At 37.6% G+C, this 23,037-nt stretch overlaps 1 protein-coding gene across 9 annotated transcripts in view; it reads right to left on the reverse strand.

The window, feature by feature from the left end:
• The window catches only part of LOC109103118 (synergin gamma-like), a 45,099-nt gene extending 29,702 nt beyond the window's left edge, over nucleotides 1–15,397 (reverse strand). For 5 of the 9 annotated variants that reach the window (XM_042739263.1, XM_042739262.1, XM_042739261.1 and 2 more), the window contains exons 1-14: nucleotides 15,278–15,397; nucleotides 11,259–11,299; nucleotides 11,000–11,124; nucleotides 10,791–10,918; nucleotides 10,608–10,713; nucleotides 9,852–9,963; nucleotides 7,581–7,868; nucleotides 6,179–6,454; nucleotides 4,830–4,904; nucleotides 4,547–4,743; nucleotides 1,939–2,178; nucleotides 1,721–1,857; nucleotides 547–662; nucleotides 198–260 (exon numbers count right to left, since the gene is read on the reverse strand). In XM_042739263.1, the coding sequence (XP_042595197.1) occupies nucleotides 198–260; nucleotides 547–662; nucleotides 1,721–1,857; nucleotides 1,939–2,178; nucleotides 4,547–4,743; nucleotides 4,830–4,904; nucleotides 6,179–6,454; nucleotides 7,581–7,868; nucleotides 9,852–9,963; nucleotides 10,608–10,713; nucleotides 10,791–10,918; nucleotides 11,000–11,124; nucleotides 11,259–11,299; nucleotides 15,278–15,312 (1,939 nt within the window). In that variant the 5' untranslated portion in view covers nucleotides 15,313–15,397. The remainder of the gene's footprint in view (nucleotides 1–197; nucleotides 261–546; nucleotides 663–1,720; nucleotides 1,858–1,938; nucleotides 2,179–4,546; nucleotides 4,744–4,829; nucleotides 4,905–6,178; nucleotides 6,455–7,580; nucleotides 7,869–9,851; nucleotides 9,964–10,607; nucleotides 10,714–10,790; nucleotides 10,919–10,999; nucleotides 11,125–11,258; nucleotides 11,300–15,277) is intronic. The other 4 variants (XM_042739269.1, XM_042739268.1, XM_042739267.1 and 1 more) reach the window with 3 other exon arrangements.
• Nucleotides 15,398–23,037: the final 7,640 nt, after the last annotated feature.

The following is a 23,037-nucleotide window of genomic DNA, read 5'->3' on the forward strand; positions in this document are numbered from 1 at the left end:
CTCTCAGAGCTGTCCCCACTGGATTCTGCTCTAGTGAGACAGGGACATGCACACATGCCTACATCAGTGTACGGAGCCCTTCAATAAACTTAACACACTATAGCCTGTTGCAACTCTATGAAATTTAATCTTGTAAAAAGCAGATCTAGGTTGTGTACTTGAAGTGTTCATGCAGTGTCAGACGTGCATCTGCTTACCAACTGGTTTTCTGTCTGAAGGCTGCTCAAGCTCTCGGAAAACACTGTATTTGTCGCCTGAATCTGGAACAAAACAGTAAACAATGCCTTGGTGTAGAAGCAGTAAAGTGTGCTTTTTAACTAGACCATAATAATGATAGAAGGAGCTGCAGGAATGTGATAAATAGCAGGATAAATTTATGCAAAACACATCTGCGGGCCACACAGTCTTATCGCAAATGCATTTAGACAAGAGAATCAGTCTTCAAAGTTAAACCGATATGACAGCAGTCTTCTGAGAGATCTGCCTTCCTCAATGGACTAATGAGGTGTATAGAGCCAAATGGGCATGTGTGTGTGTGTGGTTTACCTGAGACAGGAGGTGTGGGCTCTGCAGGCTGCTCCACTGACATCTGTTTAAACACTGCGTATTTATCAGAGGAGGAGGATGAAGATCCTGACACTGGAGTTAGCATGGCAGGAACACTGCATGAAGCAGACAAAACATACAACATTCAGCCCAAACAGATCAAAGTGCTTTACAAGCTACAAAGAGTTTACAAAGAGAGTTTACAAGCCAAAACGTTATATTTAATTTTGAGATACTTATTTTTGTTCTTTGATGCTCCTAAATGTAGACTAAACACAAAGCCTGAGGCACAACACTAATTTGCATACCATCCCTGTTATAAAGTTTGCAAGATTAGTATTTAGTGCACCCCATTTTTAAAAAATAAATTAAAATAAAAATCCAAAGTTGGACAAATATATTGTATCCCATTTGTTTTTTTAGAAATTCAGTTGTATAAGGTTGGTAAGAAATGGGAAAAGCATCAGTTTCTTTCAAAGAAAACAATCTTACTGGCCACACTGGTAAAATACTTTCAGTGTGTGGTTCAAAACAAAGCGTTTCTTTCTTCCCCTTCTCTCCGTCTTGGATCACTTCCCTCATAAGAGCGATATTCCCAGCACAAGAGAAAACCTCACCCTCACTTCCTGTATTATTCTCAACACTTCTCATTTTCACTGATTTAATTAGCGAGCAATCTGACACATTCAAGCACTAAAACATTCTTCTAAAACAAAGGATCCTTTGTGCTCAGTGAAGCTGATCGACCGGTAAAGGCCGTGACACTCAGCGAATATACTTTCCAACCTCTCACTCCCTGCTTTCCATAATTGCCTTTCGCCGTTTTTCACTGGGAGCATGAAATCAAGCAGATGTGAATAGAAATAAAATGGAATGAGCTTATCAGCTGTTCACTGAAATGGGTTCATTAGAAAAGATGGCGGGGGTTTAATTGTTGCACTGGGCAGGTTATTACAAGCCATTACAAAGCGGAGAGCGATTCCATGCTCCAGATGAGCAAACCGAGTCTAGAGGAATTAACGAAGCATAAAAACAATATCAGAAACTGCTAATGAGAGATGACAGGATGCTGCTTTACTATGCATTTCTCCAAGCAGTTTGCATTACATAAAAAAATATGCTTTTGCAGGCGTGCAATATGCCATGACGCATAGACGAAAAGCTGCACTCGTACCCGCTTTGGGATGATGATGTCATGCTGGGAAACACTCCTCCTGTTTCTCCTTGGAAATCTGTGAATGAGTCATCTCCAGCGCCAGCTTTGGGGGCTTCCTGGAAGTCCTGGAAATCGTCATCATCAGCCTTGGTAGCCTAACGCAAGCCGACAAAACAATAAATCAGCTGAGCGATAACAGTGCAGTTATTATCCATAATAAAGTGTCTGATGTTTACCTGAACAGGAGGGAAGTTGGTGATGAAGCTGGCCGGTGGTTGTGCGGGCGGGTTTGGGGTTATGCCCATGACAGGCGGCGCAGCGACTGACATAGCCATGGACACGGGTGGCTGGGTCATGATGGGCTGCTGGTGCTGAGGCAGGACAGCAGGAATAGCCATAGCCATGGCGGGTAGATTGGGCACAGGCGGAGAGGGGAACTGACTCAGGATGTCCAAACTCATGACTGTAAGACCACTCTAGAGAATACAACCACAATATGCAACTTAAACAGAGTGGTTTAGTTAAGGTAAGTAATTTAAAGGATTAGTTCACCCAAAAATGAAAATTCTGTCATTGAAAGTGAAAGTGAAGTGAAAGTGACATGACATAAAGCCAAGTATGGTGGCCCATACTCAGAAATCATGCTCTGCATTTAACCCATCCAAAGTGCACACACACAGCAGTGAAAACACACACCGTGAACACACACCCGGAGCAGTGGCCATCCATTTATGCTGTGGCGCCCGGGGAGCAGTTGGGGGTTCGGTGCCTTGCTCAAGGGCACCTCAGTCATGGTATTGCCGGCCTGAGACTCGAACCCACAGCCTTAGGGTTAGGAGTAAAACTCTCTAACCATTAGGCCATGACTTCCCCTATTGATTACTCACCCTCATGTCATTCCCAACCCATAGGACCTTTGTTCATCTTCATAACACAAATTAAGATATTTTTGATATAATCAGAGTTTTCTAGCCCTGCACAGACAGCAACGCAACTGAGACGTTCAAGGTCAAGAAAGGTAGTAAGGACATCGTTAAAATAGTCCATGTGACATCAGAAGGCTTTCGGATTTCATCAAAAATATCTTAATTTGTGTTCTGAAGATGAACAAAGGTCTTACATCTTTGGAACAACATGAGGCTGAGTAATTAATAACAGAATTTTCATTTTTGGGTCAACTATCCTTTTAATGTGACTCAAACCAGGTACAGTGAAACTAATGGTTGGGGGGTAGTAACCGACCAAGCTATCAATAGAATGATAGGACCAAAGTTTTATCAAGGATCTGTATCAAACAGTCTGACATAAGACTGCTGCTTTTTGTTCATTAAAAATTCCAATGAAATGAAGTCAAAGTGGACAAGCAACATTTGTAAACGATTGTTCATAATTTGTACACATTTTATCTGCTGAACGCAAACTGCATACGCTCTTCTGTGTCAGCCGCACTGCACGGATGCGCTGTTTTCATTCAAATCAAAGCATAAATAGACGTAGAAAACGTATCCTTGTGTTGTGGCTGAAACAGAATAGCGTACACAGTTTGCGTTCAGTGGTGATGCGGAGAGACACAGAGGAGACGAATTGTTGAATAAAGTCATTATTTTTGTTTTCTTCATGTACAAAAAGTATTCTCATCGCTTCATAATGTTAAGGTTGAACTACTGTTGCAGATGGACTATTCTGACTATGCTTTTCATACTTTTTGTATTTGGCAGTGAATGGGACAGTCACAAGGCTCCCTGTTTTCATCCAAAATATCTTAAATTGTGTTCCCAAGACGAACAAAGCTTTTATGGGTTTGGAACGACATGGGGGTAAGTGATTAATGACAATATTTTCATTTTGTGATGGAGTAACCCTTTAACCAAAGTCTCGTGGGATTGGAAAGACATAAGGGAGGGGTAAATGATGACAAATTTTCATTTTTGGGTGAACTATTCATTTAAGTACATGGATCTAAAAGAAATTTGACCTAAAAGCTACTAGATACCAGTCCAGATCTTTAACCAGTACACCAGGACTCTTCAACTCAAGTACTGGACGGCCAGTAGCCAGGATAAATTGGAATTGATACATAACTCTGCAGAATACTAGCCCTCCAGGACTGGAGTTGTAAACCATACCATCCCTTGTTAACCAAATATCTTTAAAGAGAAGCTATAAAAGCAAAGTGTTAAAGCAGATTCATAACATTGACCATAAGTAGCACAGATCTTTGAAAGCTGACTGATAAACGCTGATTACTGACAGTCATTAAGATGAGGCACTGCTATAAACATAAGACACTCAATTAAAACTGATATTCTCCCTACACATAACAATGATTTAGTGAGCTATTAGACAAGAGCGCTTCAACACGCCTTGTGCAGGAACATTGAATTTACGGCACGTCTTTCATCAGGGAAACTAAATTAAAAAGCAGGCCTGTCAAACAATAGACCACCTTCTCCATCCAGATGGCTATTTCCCCCTTCACCAAGAGGCTGTCTGATTTGTTTGCCTAAAATATTCATTAAAGTCAACTTCCATTTTCAATGCCATATCTGGCATTCTCCAGAGCTTTTCCTTTCTTTATAGCTCTACAAAACTGAAGCACTGGAAGAGTGGCTCCTCATTGAGCTTTTCAATTTGCATAACAAATGCGTTATTACTGAAAGGGTCCCATGAGTTGCTGGAAGAGCTCCAGTTCCTACTCACAGGACTGTAACTGCCAAGAGCGGCAAGGGAAGATGATAAGATCCCCACACCTCTGGCCTAACGATGTACCTAACTTCCTATCACTGCAAAGCTACATACTCTTTAAAAGTTAATATGTGCAATTTTTGAAATTGTGAAATCTACCTGGGCGACTCCAATCAAAGCAAGGACGGTATACAGCTCTTCCTTGGTCAGCTTGCCAGGTGTGGTGCGGTTGGCCAAGGCCCAGATCTGTCCGAGAGCTTCCCGTGGCAGACCCGATGATATCAGAATTGGGTAGAGTTTGGCTGTGTCAATACCTGCTGGTGTTATGGTGAATTCAAGGACCTTCTTGAACAACTCTGTGAAGGGCAACCATTTGGCATTAGAAACCGTGAAAAGCAGAACTATGAAATGATGCAAATCCAATGATTTCAAGAACATATACCTGGGATGAGCGAGTCATTGTACAACCAGGCTGGCACAATGGGTTGCATGTCTTGTTGGGGGTAGACACCCACACCTGTTGGTGATGGACATGGTAACAGTGAGATGTTTGTGGAATCTTATGCTAGAGTGCTTGATCAAGCATATATCCCATGTGTCTACTGCACAGTCAGACGTCCCCCACACCTTCTGACAGCAAAGCCCTGCACAGATGTACTACTGACACCATGCACAGACACACTAAAGACTCCCACTGCTTCTGCCGTCAGCTCAGCTGTCTGAGAGCCGAGAGCTGGTGGGTTTGTAGGATAAACAGATTGACAAGATACGGAGAAGAGAGTTTTGCTTTGTATTGGCATTGACACTCAACTCATTACATGTACTGCCAATGTGAAATCTGTGCTAAAACTGAAGTCCTGTGGAGAAGTAAATTAGGCAAATGATTAAAATGGGGCTACGGCGATTAAACCTCCAAGTACGCATCATCAGCAGTGAATCATGCAATTGATCCCCTCCTTTAATGACACCAATGGGCTCAGTAGACAGACTAAACCGGGGTGTCCAATCTTGAAACTGGAGGGCCACCTTCTTACCAAGTTTTCCTGAAGCCTAATTAAACACACTTGAACAGGATAACTGAAGTCTTCAGGATGACCAGAAATTTCTAGGCAAGTGTGTTGGAAGCCAAACCCTGAAGAAACGTGGCTCTCCATGAGAAGGACTAGACACCCCTAGACCTAAAAAACCCAGAACCATCATTTCAGAGACATTGGAAAATGTGCAAGAATGCAAGTATTTATAGAGCACCACGTTAATAAATCAAGCCCAGTAAATACATGTTAAATCCCAAACAAACACGTATTTTAGATCACAAGCACAATCAGTTAGATGTTCAGGACAGAAAATAAGGGTTTCTGAGACAGTAGGCAGGAGATCTGAATTAGGCATTTCTTTATCCACTAGAGATTTTCATTAAGTTATCTTCATCTTAGTCTATTTTTCCATTCAACTTTGAAAAATTTTCATGCTCTAGAGCACAATGTCTTCAAGCGTAAAGCTTCTAGGCCCATGCATTTTCTTCCATTAACGCCTTGGATCTGCTTTAGCAAAGACAGATGAAGAAGACAGATTTGGTTACTTGGATATACATTGAGAAGTGTTAGATATAATCAGGTCAAGAGTTGAAGATTTTTCAAACAAGAACCAGATAAGAAATCAGCCCTTTTAAAGCAAGCATATCTCATGATTAGCAAATAGAGGCAGGGCAGGAAGTCTCGAGCTGCGACGTGTGTTAATTTTGAGAAGCTCAAAAAAGAGGCGGGACTGAAATCACAGATGTTTTCTTCTCACCGCTGGTGCTAGTGGGCTGGACGGGTGGGTTGTCTGCTGCAGGGGGCACCTGAGTTGCAGGTCGAGGCTCAGGTGCCGTCTCTACGATGAAGGCTGAGTTGAAGTCATCTTGAGTTTGGGCCCAGTTTCGGGCTCTGGTGCTGCTGTGAAACTGAGCTGTGACCTGAACTCTGGGACTCAGCTCAGACAGAGCCTGGTGTGGCTTAAAACTAACCTGGGCCTTCTTATCAGCTGTCAAATCGCAAGATGTGAACATCTTCTCCTCCAGAGATGGGCCTGAATCAGTTAGGGACAGAGGCCATATTGAACTGTAGTAGTTTATATTTTAACTCTGAGCACCAAACATGACTATGTTAATGTACAAGACCAGAATTTACTGCATTTAACGTATCAAAGTTGCGATGCAGACACAAAAGCTTTTCCAAGAAGTAGGCAAAATTATTCTGCCTTTAAAATAAGACATTACTACATGTTTCCTTTGCACAGAATAGAATACAGAATCACAGAATAAAAGACGACAACATTAACCAAAAAACTAAAACGAGGACAAAGTCAAGCAAACAGTACCGGAGGTGGAACAGGAATTTTTTAGGCATGACATAATTGACTGATAAATGTTGTATGAGCAGTTAAATGTCTATCATTTTATTCCAGTGACAGTATGTTAACAGTATGAAATATGAGCCACGGTCAGTGGTAAATGTCCCTCAGAGAACGTCATATCTAAGTTCTAGTTCAAAATAATTTTTTTCTGTGGTAGCAGACACCATGGCATAAATTCTGTCCAAATGTTTTTAACTTGAACCAGTAACACTATCAATCACACGCTTCCATGCAGGCTTCACTCTGAGCTCCTTATCAGTACGCTGTCACAATCGGCATAGTGTGCATGTGCTGTTGTGCTGATAGAACTCCAGCTTAAATCATAAGAGCATATGGGATGCCATCTGCAACCTGACAAAACCGAAGTGAGGTGGAGGGTGATGGTTGAGTCACAATCACTGTGCAAATCTCACAGATGGTGACCATCATATCTGAATCAGAAACCTCAACAGACTTCTGACTCTACGTCAAAGACACAGCAAGATAGCGGTTATGGAGAAAAAGGTTTAAAAGATCTGAAGAAAGGTATCCGTTACCATTCACATTCAAGTCAATGGGAGTTGCTTGCCTGGCACATACAACCCCAGAAATGTGCAAGCTTTTTTTCTCTTACATGAGCTGCAAATGTAACTCATTGTTCAATATTACAACTAGTTTGTGAACTGAATCTACCACTTTACTGAAACATGAATAACATGTTTTTTGCACACTAAGTAGTGCAGTTATGGCATCTAACCTTTAATTATGGATACTAACAAGTGATGGCATGACAAAGTGAGAAACCGTGAGGGGGCGTTACCTTGGAATGCAGATTGGGAGCTGGAGATGACAGAAGAGTGTTGGATGGCAGGTGAGACAGGGAGAGATGAAGGGACAGAGTGAGGGAGAGAGGAGGAAGGGGGGTGCTGGCCAGGCCCCATGTCTAATGGCTGGCTAATGTGAGGGGAGGATGGAGGGAGGGATGAAGAGGGGAATGAGGAGGAGGCATCGACGGGGCCCTGCACAAAGTCACTAAACTCATCGTCGTCATCAGGGAAAGCAGGAGGAAGGGTATGAGAGGTGACAGAGGAATGAGATGGCGATGAGTCTGCAAAAACCAAACAACAGAGTAAGACAGACAAAACACACATTATGAGTTATGACCTCACAGACAGACGGAAACAATGAGAAACAGTTTTACAAGAACAACAGGAGGGTACTGAATTTCATTAGGTGTGGTGCTGCTATTTTAATATACAAAACAAATGCAACCTTTAAATGTAAATGAAAATGTCAACGGAAATGTACTTGTTCATAAATTTTTCAATGTCTTACTATAATTGCTAGCAGGGTCCAAAAGTCAAGTCAACATGAAAACAAAATTGACCTTTTTTTATTTACTTGCCACTCTTTTCTGGTCTTACCATGAATGATTGACTAAGAAAATGCTTGTCTTTCCTTTTCTGCTAACATCACTTAACTATTTAAGCCTTATTTTATCAAAGTCTCATTCTCATTCTTCTGACTGCAGTCAGCTATGGAACATCCATAACTTACCATCCAATTAATTTCTGCCAAAATGTTTATATATATATATATATATATATATATATATATATATATATATATATATATATCCCGTTTTGCTCAAAAATTTCGCATTATGGATGTAAAACAAGATGTGAACGTTCAAACCAAATCAGAGTTTAAAAGGCTTTGGTGAGTGAATAAAGTTACTTGTCAATTGGCTGGTATCAACCAAATGCAACATTACATGGTTTAAGTCCAATTTTAAGAATGACAATGTGACCTCCGACTGATGACATGCGATTCAAATCCAAAACCATTTTTTTTTAACATGGTACATTTCAAAAGGTACCATTAGAGGTTTGTATTAGATATAGAAAAATTTCTTCCATATACACTACCATATAGAAGTTTGGGGTCAGTAATATTTTTTGTGTGAATATATTTAAAAAAGTGACATTTGTAATGCTACATAATATTTGTATTTCAAATAAATGATGTTCTTTTGATTCATTTTGAAAAAAAAAAAAAAAAAAAAAATCACAGTTTTCATAAAAATATTAAGCAGCACAACTGTTTTCAACATTGATAATAATACAAAATGTTTCTCAAGAGGCAAATCAGCATATTAGAATGATTTGTGAAGGATCAGGTGACACTGAAGACTGGAGTAATGATGGTGAAATTCAGTTTGCATCAGAGGAATAAATTATATTTTTAAATATATTAAAATAAAAAAAGATATTTAAAATTGCAATATTTAACAGTATCTCTCTTTTTTGCACTTTTGATCAAATAAAGGAAGTATGATGTGCATAAGAGACTTCTTGCAGAAACTTACTGACCCCAAACTTGACATGAAGCCACCAAAACAAAAATTGCATAAATATTTATGAACAGTTAATTTTTTTCTCAATTCACCAGCAATTGGCAGACGTGGCAACAAATATATTTTGGACCCTGACTACTAGTTTTCTTTCCTAACTAAACAGTTAGAGCAGAAAGAGTTGACTAGAAACAGTGCGTGATTTGAAGCTCTTCTGCAGGTGTGAGGGGTGAAACAGCCAGAGTGTGAAGGTGGAGGACAAAGCTTTACATGGAGGATAAGGAAACAGCAAACACTCAGTGGAAACATCTGGAGGGCCTCCTGGTGGCTGCTGGGAATAAAACAGCTATTTGACTCAATGACAAATATGTGGTGTGTTTGCACTGAGACAGAATAGAAACAATATAAAGGGATAATTCACTGAAGAAATAAAATTGTCATCCTTCACTCACTCTCATGTCCGCCCAAACCTGTATGAAAATGCACAGAAAACAGCATCCAGTACAGTTCTTCAAATCCTCTTTCTAGGAAATTCAGAGATGAGGGTAAGTAAATGATGACAGGATTTTTATTTTTGGGTGAACTATCCCTTTAACAGTGTGTGAGTGCATCCCTGGTAATGTCCTTCAGCACTGGCCAGTCACTGTGGCCTTGTCAAAAGCTGTCTGGGCCACCCCTTGACGTCATGAGCAGGGACTTGAAAATCAAATGGCCTGAAGGCAGTGTCACTGGATGTACCTGGTTTCTTAGACTGTGAAGACGGTGTTGGATGCATCTTGGCATCTCTGCTGAACCCATCTAGATTTCCTTTGATGGCCTCTAAGGCATCGTCACGACTCTTCTCCCCAGTCTGTACAAAAATAGCAATTTTGTTTTGAGTTTGGAGAAGTTGATATGCAAGAAAAAGTATATATTGCAAAGTTATTATAGTTAAGTCATACTAAAACAAACTACAAAAAAAAAAAATAATAATACTTTTGTTACCTCAAATATTTTAAGTAGCAAGTTTTTTATTGGCTTTAATTTTAGTATATATTTATAGTATATATTTATACATTATTTAAATATTTTTATATACTATATTTTAGATTAACTAAACCTAAATTAAAATTAATAAAAAAAAAGTACACAGATATTTAATGTTAATTAGTCTTACGACAAAAAGACTTTAACTGAAATTAATACAAAAACAGAAAAAAATTAAAATAAAAACTAATTTAAAATATTTAGGAAAAACTATAATAGTATCTCAGACAGCCAGCAAGACAGACAGCAATACAGCAGCAACAATAACTCAATATTACTTTAATAAACCTGTATTTATATTCCCTATCAAATACCTTATTTGGATGCCAGTATATTCTTGGAAAATAAACTACATCATGGTTAATCATGGTTAAACCAAATAATACTAACCAAGCAATTATTTTATAATCGCAACAGGTCTATTATTTGGAAAGCAGAGTCATTTTTATATCACATTGACTTGCTCACTTTGGGTTTGACGCTGCTCAGTAGGCGTAGTTTCTGTTTCTGCTCCTCAAACTGTCTTCTCTTCCGGTCCTCCTCCAGCATCCGCTGCTGCTGCTCCAGACGTTTTCTGTGGACACACACTGATCAGAGACGAGTTCTGGTGTACATACAACTTTCCAGCAGTGTGAATATGTAAAGCCTTACTGATGCTCCTCCGCCATCTGCTTCTGAAGGTCCACAGGGAACTGTGGCCCTGGGCCCCTCATGCCCATGAACTGAGGCTGACCCATGAACTGCATCCCGGGAGTCTGCATGCCCATCGCCATCCCACCCTAGAAGCATGAGATCAAGACAATGAGGACATCCCAATCATGCTGTCCACATTTTTGATGGCTAACATATATAAATCAAACCTGTATTGGCATGGCACCGGGCATCTGTGTTCCAAAATTCATTCCCATCATGCCTTGCATGTTGGGCTGCATGACCTGGACCATGGGAAAGCCCTGTTGCTGTTGCTGCTGCATGGGCATCATTCCTGCCATTACAAAATGACAAGTTTAAGAACATAAATATTGTTTTTCCATTTAAATGTTATACTGGAGAAACGTATCCAACAAAATGATCTAATGTAAACAGAGGCAAAATAAAGACAAAATGTCAGCTGCTTACCTTGCGGCGGTCCAATGCCCCCTCCTACAGGGTACATAAAACTAGAAGAGAAAAGACAGACACACTCAATATTGTAGTCATTTACCAGGCTGCCCATTTCAAAGCCCTGAAGCTCATTTCAGTGTGAAGTTAATGTCTTTACACTATTGCCCTCCAGATTCAAGACATGGAGGAAAATTTTGACTAAAGGCAACCAATCAATCATACAACGGAAAAAACATTTATGAAACAGCCCAAGTCCATTATTCCAGAAGGTACTTCAAGTCATTGCGCCACAGTGGAAATCAAATCATTCCAATATTGGCAGCTCTCACAGGTAAGAAAAATATTAAATAGAATAGATTCCTTATGGAATGAAGCCATGGACAAACATTTTGGAGTATCACTACTTTACCAGCAGGTTAAAAACTTAGTGGCAAAAAAAAATCCCCCAATCAATTTGACGGAGGAACCAGACCTAAATCAAGTAGTTTTATTTGGCTAGCGACTGCTGAATTATTATAATATTCATTAAAAAATACCACAGTATAACTATGGGTTATTGTATGTGATAAATTGAAGGGACAAATGATTCAAAAAGCACTATTGAAAATTGAAAAAACATTCGAAATACAGATTTCTTGTTGTATGAAAACTTAAAACTCTTGCATTATTTCATATTCGGTGTCTTAACTGCAGAAGTAACTCATCCAGAGCTAGCCTAGTTTTGCTAGTTTTGTTTGCTTTGCCAATAGTCTGAAATGTGGGCTAACACTCCACTGAGGTTCTCTGGCTCAGAGCGATGTGTCTGTCTGTGTTGCATCTGTTTGCCTGCAGGCTCACGGCTTTGCAGCGCTCACAGAGACAGTCACAGAGATATAACAGAAGGAGAAGAAAAAAATAAAACACTGGATTAAGGCAGATTAACATTCAAAGAGAGATCGGCTGTGACATCAGGGTGGGGAGATCACGTCTAGCCACCATTTTAAACTGTTACTGCCAACATCCATCCATCCATCCATCCATCCATGAGCAAACCTGGTTATAAAACCTGAGAATGAGCTTTACTGACAGAACTGTGTCTGTGAGAAACACATGTAAACAGCAGATTTGATACAGAATATTAATGGCTCCATAACACTTTGCTGATACGTTTTTGTATAAAAAAAAAAAGACTAACTCTCCATCACAGCTCTTAAATCTAATTATACTGCTTGTACATAATCAATTTTAATATATTATTATTAATTAGTAAATATAAAGTCAATCCATTAGTTATAATCAAATAAAATAAATCATATCAATATTAGCTGACAAAAGCTTTCAAATAATGGAGATAATTTAACAGTATTATGCATCTGTAAATGACTGAACATTAACAAAAAAAAAAAAGTCCCACAAAAAAAGAAAATAATATGCATCAATAACAAAGGTGTTGGCAGAATTCCAGGATGAAGTATTCCTTAATTTTTATAAACCATTTTTTCCCCCACTCACTTTCTCTGCAAAAGAAAAAAAAAAAAGAAAAGACAAATGTGACTGATCACAAACCATAAATCACTCTATATATTCGAGTATTATATGTTGTGCCCGAGCGCTTCGCATCGCCAGTGCAGTGCTTTACTAGGTGAGGTATCGAGCAAGTTTACTACATCAGACAAGCCATAACAATGCTATCTCATGATCAATTCGTACGTATTTTACGAGGTGGATAATTTGTGCGAATTTGTGTGACCTCACTCATACGATTTTGTATGATTTGTCTAGACCCCAGTGACGGGTAGGTTTAGGGGTGGGGTTGGGGAAGTTCATTCGTACAGATTCAGAGGGATTGGGGAACTCGTAAAATACGTACGATTTAGCAAAAATCATACAAAGTGAGGTCGTATGCATTTGTACGAATTAGCCACATCATAAAATATGTACAAATTCCTGTGAAATCCGGTTTTGTGATGCAATCATCATAAAAAAATGTTGAGGTCATGCAAAGAAACACAAAAATAATCTTATGTGATTACAATATGTGTGAAATGTAATAAAGGTGGGTGGTGTTTTATTGCCTCTAGTGTTTATTTCAGCTGAAAAGTGCAGTAAATTGGATTTCTAAGTATGTTTTTTTTATTATTATATTTTGCAAAATATTTTTTTCAATGAGCCTAGGTTTTTAACCAAACAAACCTCTAAATAATAAACGCAGGAGTCCCTAAATCCTTTTTATGCTGTTCACGGATAATCAGCTCTTACCTTCCAGCACTAGATATGGGAATTTGAGAACTGTCAAAACCTTTGTTTTGGCTCCATGTGGGTGGGCAGGCTTATTTATATAGTGACTTTCAAACAGAATAACAGATTGCATCTCTGACATTGCTGTCTTCAGTCCTTTTTTCTGAACTCTCAGACCTGATAAGCATCTTTCAGGGTGTTGGCAGCCACAATACAGTTACACCTGTTCCAATAAACTCCCTATGCCCTCCACTGCAGCTGTTTGAGAGATGCAACCATATGGAAAATGCCTATCATAACTTCATCCACCAGACTAAATCTAACTTCATGGAGCCGTTTCTTCTGCAAACTGCTAAATCCTGTTACGTAATTATCGAAAAACTGCATCGAAATTAATTCTTATAAACAATTTGCAATTTTTCTCCTTTAATATACAGCTTTAGCAGCTAAACAACATTCAATTTGCCACTGACTTCACATGAGAATGTTCCTCATCGTGCCAAAAACTAGATTATGCTGTTGAACTTTTCTTATAACGCCAAAATAAAGCAGCTCTATGTAGAGCCCTGTGGTTATTTAGTTTCACGGCAGGTATCAGCATCACCTGCTGCTGCGCCGTTTGAAACCAGACATTCATTATTCAAGCAGTTCAGCAGAGACTAAAGCCCTTTATTGAAACCAGACATTCATTATTCAAGCCAAAAACCTTTCTGACAGTTGTGGTCTACTTTATGAAAACTTTGGCTGCTGCTGCGCCGTTTGAAACCAGACATTCATTATTCAAGCAGTTCAGCAGAGACTAAAGCCCTTTAGCCTGTTGATCCAGTCAACTATATATGCAACAAGAAATGCAGAGCTGCAGTTACAGTACAGCTATGTATTTGGGAGCTGTTTAGATCCACATTACAGTCAGTCTCATCTGTAAACATAAATTAAATAACAAATGACTCCTATGAAACCAGTTTTAATTAAATACTCTAAAAACACTCACACAATTAGCAGTTACAGAACTCAGAAAGACTTAGCAATGATTAACTGAACCAACTCAATAAAGCAACATTTGGTTGACTTACCGAACTACAAATTCTCTGAAAATTTTGCATATTTAAGGTTTGTGAAACTTAAACCAGCATCATTACTTGATACCGAACCTGGTTTTCATATGAAAATGCGTTAAAGATAACTGCAAAATTATTTACAAAAGAAATAAATATTAAAACACATGAATACGCTTATGTGAATGTTTTTATATTTGTGTTATCTATGTGTGTGTGTAGGGAAAGGTGGACAGGGCTGCAAAACATTTTGGAATGGAAAAAACAGCGAAGAATTCTAATAGGAAACAATGCGTTCGTATAGAATTCTACGTCGTCATCAACGATTAGAACGTTTGAACAAACCTACAGACTCCAGAAGGCTGTCTATGAAGGCAGTACACTAGGTTTTGAGACACGGCCAACAAATGCCCATTTCTGGGTGATAGTCAGTCGGTTGACAAGCGGTATAATAATAACGTTTGAGCATCCATATCGCTATGTATCCCCGTGTGTGGCAAAGGAAGGAAAGCAAAGGAATAGAAACGAATATAAACGTGCCGGCTGCTCATTGTGATGCAGTATGACAAACGTCACATCACCATCACAGCTGACCAGCATCAGCCATTAGCACTGCAGACGGGGCGCTAAATAAAGTCAAACTGCGCCGCACCAACGGCTGACTTCTCAAACAGCCTCGTGAAGTAACACATGCTGACTTTAGCAGATGTATACATGTACACAAAACTAGATATCAGAGTGTTAAAGTGTGAAATTCTGTACCTGCCACCTCCCCCTGATCCGGGCCGAAGCGCCATCTTAAACAACTCAATGAAGTGACGTCAGCCGAGAGAGGAGAGATCTGCGCGACTTCCGGGTCACTCCATCAGCTGCGTCACCCTCATTACAACAACATTTTATTGTGTCCTGATCAAGACTTGAAATAATTGGAAGCATCTAATCTGATGAATTTCAGTTCAATACTTTTTATATAGGAATTCGTTTTACGTTTTGTTTTAACGTTTAGAATTTTTTTGGATAACCGTTGACAATTTTATACATTTCTTTAAGTTGTAAACATAAATTTGAGTTATTGTATTGTGTGTATCTTACATGTTATTATCATTTCGATGTTTTGTGAATGGCACAGTTTGCGGTCGTTGTAGTTCCCGTATTGCACAGGCGATGGCGTCATAGTAGTGTTTGTCCCACTGATCTTAAAGGGGCTCTGGTTTGTCTCAGGGGCGCTAAACGTCACATTGAGCATCTTAAATAATTCCCAGCAGCAGAGTTAAAACGGGGCTTGAAAGGGTTTATCTATGGGTTTCAACAAATAGCCAGGTGTGTTTTAAATTTTAAATTTCTTTTTCATTTTGTTTTCATTCTATATGCACTCGCAGCCCTGTTACTAAAATGTGGAACATGGCGAAACACATTTTAAAACTCTGATTTGTTTGATCAAGTGTTATTTTAGTGGCATTGATATGCTATTATAGTTTTATTCATATTTCAAATTAGCTTTTATTTTTATATTTTTCGTCTCCATTTTAATTTTAGTGAGAAATTTTAGCAATTGTGTGGTGCTTTGTCATTTTTATAAGGTTTTTATTATTTATAACATGTCTATATGGTCAAAAACAAAATAAGATATTAAGTTTTAGTAATAACCATAATAACACTGATTTGATCTTGGTTTTATCTATCAACAAACTAAAAATTCATAAATTAATTTAAAAAAAATGATAAAAATATAGCCTTATAAATAAACTATATCTGAGTAGGTAATATGGTTGTCAATTTTGACTAAATTAAGTTGTTGCTCAGAGCTAGTTCTTACCAAATTCCCACATTTGATACACACATATTTTGCATATTTTATTAGATAGATAGATAGATAGATAGATAGATAGATAGATAGATAGATAGATAGATAGATAGATAGATAGATAGATAGATAGATAGATAGACAAAGTGTTTTTTGTTCCATGGGAAGGGGAGGTGTACTGAGTTTAGCTGTGTTAATCCATTGGACAAGATTGATATTTCTCTTCCACTCAAGCCCATTCAGCTTTCTGAATAGCCACCTTACATAACCATTAGGATCCATTGAGGACGCAGTTTCCCCACTGAGAGTGGTGGGTTTAGATTGAGGCCAGTCTTGTCAGAGGGCCTGATGTGAATACTCAGGTGAACATTAACCCACAACTGACTCAGAGCATCCCACCAATCACCATAAATCACCGGATCCAGCACCAGCATCAGCACAGCCACTGCTGTCCGTCAGGACTGCCTTTTACAGTATGATCCGTCTCTGAGCTGAAAGGCCGAATGTATCCGCTCCCATTTAGTCACAAAGTCCGAATGGATCCATTCTCATTCCAAAATCCACTATGCGTGTCTGTGTAGAGAATCGATCAATAAACTACCAAAGCATCACAAAGGCAGGAATGATAAATTCCTTCACACAGTTTGTGGGGTCATGAAAATGTCTGTTTACGTACAGTTTCTCAGCTGTAATGATTTCATTTGAATGCAGTGTGTTTCCCCTTAATAGACACAGAATAATGAGTGATTAATAATGACATTTTTATTCCTCTCTGCCACATTTGTCTCAAGTCTTCCAGATGCTGTCAAGCTGTCAGTTGATTAAGCGGTTTATGGTTCATTTTACTGACTGTATGTTTTCGGATGTTTATGAACTGTTTGACAGTGGAATTTAAGATTAATAGTTATGAATAACAAATCTATCTACCTATCTATCTATCTATCTATCTATACACTTTGTTTCAAAATACAACAATGATGAACACACACACACACACACATATAATTTTAATAAAAATATACATGTACATATCTGTGTGTATTTTGTATTTATATATGTATTTATATATTTATATTATTATTTTATATAATATACATTTTATTATAATTAATTATTTAAATTTTATATGCATTTACACACATATATATTGTATATATATAGATATGTATATATATATATATATATATATATATATATATATATATATGTATGTATATATATATATATATATATATAGTGCTGTCAAAACAATTAATCGCATCCAAAAAAATGTTTTTTGTTTACATAATTAAAAGGTGTGTACTGCGTATATGTATAATGTATATATAAATACAAACACATGCATGTATATATTTATGAAAAATATGTTACATTTATGTATTAAATATATTTATATGTAATATAAATTATAATAATATAAATATTTAAATATATATATATATATATATATATATATATATATATATATATATATATATATATATATACATACAAATATTTTCAATAAAAATACTGTTTGTGTGAATACATATTATATATATATATATATATATATATATATATATATATATATATATAAATATTTATATAATACACAGAAATATTTATATACAGGTGCTGGTCATATAATTAGAATATCATCAAAAAGTTGATTTATTTCACTAATTCCATTCAAAAAGTGAAACTTGTATATTATATTCATTCATTACACACAGACTGATATATTTCAAATGTTTATTTCTTTTAATTTTGATGATTATAACTGACAACTAAAGGAAAATCCCAAATTCAGTATCTCAGAAAATTAGAATATTACTTAAGACCAATACAAAGAAAGGATTTGTAGAAATCTTGGCCAACTGAAAAGTATGAACATGAAAAGTATGAGCATGTACAGCACTCAATACTTAGTTGGGGCTCCTTTTGCCTGAATTACTGCAGCAATGCGGCGTGGCATGGAGTTGATCAGTCTGTGGCACTGCTCAGGTGTTATGAGAGCCCAGGTTGCTCTGATAGTGGCCTTCAGCTCTTCTGTATTCTTTGGTCTGGCATATCGCATCTTCCTCTTCACAATACCCCATAGATTTTCTATGGGGTTAAGGTCAGGCGAGTTTGCTGGCCATTTAAGAACAGGGATACCATGGTCCTTAAACCAGGTACTGATAGCTTTGGCACTGTGTGCAGGTGCCAAGTCCTGTTGGAAAATGAAATCTGCATCTCCATAAAGTTGGTCACCAGCAGAAAGCATGAAGTGCTCTAAAACTTCCTGGTATATGGCTGTGTTGACCTTGGACCTCAGAAAACACAGTGGACCAACACCAGCAGAAGACATGGCACCCCAAACCATCACTGACTGTGGAAACTTTACACTGGACCTCAAGCAACATGGATTGTGTGCCTCTCCTCTCTTCCTGCAGACTCTAGGACCCTGATTTCCAAAGGAAATGCAAAATTTACTTTCATCAGAGAACATAACTTTGGACCACTCAGAAGCAGTCCAGTCCTTTTTGTCTTTAGCCCAGGCGAGATGCTTCTGATGCTGTCTGTTGTTCAAGAGTGGCTTGACACAAGGAATGCGACAGCTGAAACCCATGTCTTGCATACGTCTGTGTGTAGTGGTTCTTGAAGCACTGACTCCAGCTGCAGTCCACTCTTTGTGAATCTCCCCCACATTTTTTGAATGGGTTTTTGTTTCACAATCCTCTCCAGGGTGCGGTTATCCCTATTGCTTGTACACTTTTTTCTACCACATCTTTTCCTTCCCTTCGCCTCTGTATTAATGTGCTTGGACACAGAGCTCTGTGAACAGCCAGACTCTTTTGCAATGACCTTTTGTGTCTTGCCCTTCTTGTGCAAGGTGTCAATGGTCGTCTTTTGGACAACTGTCAAGTCAGCAGTCTTCCCCATGATTGTGTAGTCTACAGAACTAGACTGAGAGACCATTTAAAGGCCTTTGAAGGTGTTTTGAGTTAATTAACTGATTAGAGTGTGGCACCAGGCGTCTTCAATATTGAACCTTTTCACAATATTCTAATTTTCTGAGATACTGAATTTGGGATTTTCCTTAGTTGTCAGTTATAATCATCATATTTTAAAAGAAATAAACATTTGAAATATATCAGTCTGTGTGTAATGAATGAATATAATATACAAGTTTCACTTTTTGAATGGAATTAGTGAAATAAATGACCAGCACCTGTATTTTTATTGAAATTATTTACAGAATATATTATATAGATATATATATATATATATATATATATATATATATACATATACAAAAAAATGACAAAATGTCTAATTTTGAAACTTATTTTGATATTATGAACTGTTTAGAACTTCAAAGACTAATTTTGATCTCAGTTTGAAACAGTGTTACCAAACTGAGCCCTGGCAGAGACTGGCCTCCTGACCTCTGACCCCTGCTGGGTTCCCCTGTCCATTAAAACCTGTTTGGGGCCCAGCTGGAGTTGATGTAGTGCCCATTCTCTTCTGACCACAAAACACATAGCTGCATTCAGTTTGTAACTTCCATTTTCTGTCGCTTTGACCCTTCTCTCTGTTCTCTGTGTGTCCAATTCTCTCATGTTGACCTCAGAGTCTTGTTTGGAAGCAAAGGTCCAGTCCTTCCCTACTGTGTCTGTTAAATCATACAATATCTTACAAGAAAAGTAGGGAGATGATTCTTTTTTTTTTTTTTTCAAAATTGCTTATAAAATAAACATACGTTGAGATTGAAGTAAGATGTATCTATCTCCACATAGGCACTGCAGTTGTGTGTATGTGCTTATAATATTCACTGACAAAAATCTGACAAATCATCATGTGCTGAAAAAAGTAATTAACAGCAGAATATTGGTGAATCATTTTGCCAGTATTAATACTTTTATGTTTATGCCATTAGTCTTGTTAAAAGACAAGAATTACAGGCCTGCATTTACAGCGCTGTCGTTGAATTGAATTAAAATAATAGTTATAATCATTGTTGTTGTTGCATTGTTAACTCAGCACCTCCTCAGTATGCTAATAAGCATTTCTCTCTCTCTCTCTCTCTCTCTCTGTTCCTCTGCTCTTTTAAGGGCAGCGCAGTAAAAGAGAGCAGCAGTAAGATCTTTAGTGGCTCCCTGGGAGCAAAATCAAAGGCCTCATTGATAACCAAACTGGGCGACATCATTGGGTTACAAGTGTATACTCAGCAGGACGCTCTCTTTCATAACTCTGTGAGTGTCTTTAAGGCACATTCAAATGAAGACAAAAAAAGCCCAGAACACAGTTTTAAAGTCAGAATAAGTGTAACATGGCTACAGCTTGAGCTGTGATCAGCTTTAGCATCAAGCTAACGGAATTACTGAAAATATGTTTCTGGGTGTGTCTTCAGTCATTTTTATGTGCTATTGACTGATTATTACAACTAATAGACTCAATTAATTTACAGAATATTTTTATTTAATTTTATATTTTCAAATGCCTCATATGCATATATTTAATTGTTTCACCCTTGTCCTTTTTGATCTTCAAATATGAAAAATCAAATACAAAAACGTTTTAAATATGAACCATTTTGATATGTATCAAGGAGTGTAAGTGAGATGTTTGAAGAGAAGAAACATCAGAAAATATTATTCCTGCATGGATTTTTTTTTTTATGAGCATGATTTCCAGTCAAGCTGTACGTATTCACAAGTATTTAGAAAACACTAAATGCTAGCTATGAAATTACCTTTACCAAGACGATAGAGTCAAATTATTACAGAAGTTTGACATTTTCACCACCATCTTTTCTGATGATTCCAGTGATGGAAATTACATTTGTTTGTTCATTCCATGAAGAGCTATTCTCACAAACACCCACCCAAACTCCATCCTGGTGGCCAAACTGGAGTGACACAACAGTAAAATCAAGTAATGTCAAAAGTAATGTCTAAAATCTCTAATTGTGAATGAGGAGTTAATTAAATAAAAACAGAAATTACAACTCTTGTATTATTAAAAAGGCCCTTGTATAATAAGCAACGGTTGTGTGTGTTTTGTTTGAGCAGAATGAGGTAAATTCATCTAATTACAGTATTATATATTGTCTTGAGGGAGACATGTTTTACCAGCATACACTTCCACTCCAACAATGTGGCCATGCACTCTCACTGTGTGGCATTGGCAGGAGTTTCATTCCCATCAACAATATGCAGCTCATCCTCCAAGTTTAGTAATAGCCTATGTGGGGAATTTTAAAAACTGTTGTTTCAGACCTGTAGGAGGAAAACAAAGAGCAAAAGGGAGGTTTTCTTCCAGACATGCACTCGATCCTCACTCGCGCTGTTGAACAAAATACAACACAAAATCTATGAAATATCCAGCATTTTTCCCAGGCTCAATCCTGACATGATCCTAATCCTAATGAAAAGCACTTGGACATAAAACATGGTCCATTTGAATTCCTAAAATGGACTATTAAAGTGATAGTTCCCCAAAAATGACATTTCTGTCATCATTTACTCACCCTCACATTGTTTTAAACTTGCGTGACTTTCTTTCTTTTGTTACAGTTGACGGTAACCATTAGCTTGCATATTAAAAATACAATGAAAGTCAATGGGTACCATCAAATCTTTCAAGGTTTGGTTGCCAACATTTTTTAAAATATATTTTGTGTTCAGCAGAAGAAAGAAACTCATACAGGTTTGGAATGACAATGATGACAATTTTCATTTTTTAGGTGAACTATACCTTTAAGTGTGAGATCACCACAAGCTCTTCATCCTTAGGTTTACATGATTTAAGAAGATGTATTGTTGCAGGAGGGAGATGTTGGTAAAAGGAAATAATCATCTTGAAAAGAAAAACTATGCAATAGACAGTAAAATTGCATAATAGTTGAGCAAACACTAGTATAATATTTAGTATGAGGAAATTCATACAATATGGTCTACTTTTACGTCTGAAATCAGAGACAGACCACAGTTCTCAATCTTGAGAAAAAAAAAAACTTTACTTGAAACTTTTTTTCGTAAAGCATAAATAATGATTTTAAAAGACTGATTTCATTTTATACAAAAATAATACAATGTGGACAGAATCACATTTTGTATAAATCCGGAGAATAAACCAGCACTGTAACCTCAGGTCAACTGGCAGTGGGAACATAGTCAACAACACTAAAAACAAACATTGAAGTGACCTTTTGACAAGTATTCAAACTCTTAGACAGGGACATGTGCACTAGTTTCTTCAGTTTACCAAAAATGACAACGTCATATATGAAATGCATGCCAGCAAATGTGTAAAAAAAACAAAGTCAAGAGCCACAATAAAAGCTATTTCACAATGCTTCCTGGTAGTTCAGAGTGAGCAGGTAATACTGTTTAAATTGGCGAATGGATGCAATTTCCCAACTTTTATGAAATTCCTACTGATAACCATTCTGCCGTCCAATTCGACAGAGCGCTCTTTTCAGTATCTGTCCACAATGACAATGAGAGTTTAATTTTAAGTCAATATTTAGATTAGAAAGGCACATCATGATTCATGGCCGTTCATGTCGATATCGCAAAGACGGTGAGCAGCTATGCGGATGGAGTTATCTGTCTCTCTGAATCGACCGTGTCTTAAATCCACTACTTCTGGCATACCGTGGATGTCCCGGCACAGAAAGATGACTCTTATCTATCTGACGACACTAATGCTAATAGTCAACATTGACAGTGGCATCTATTTTAAAACC

This window comes from Cyprinus carpio, chromosome B15 (assembly GCF_018340385.1).
Source record: "Cyprinus carpio isolate SPL01 chromosome B15, ASM1834038v1, whole genome shotgun sequence".
In the NCBI taxonomy this organism is placed as follows: domain Eukaryota; kingdom Metazoa; phylum Chordata; class Actinopteri; order Cypriniformes; family Cyprinidae; genus Cyprinus; species Cyprinus carpio.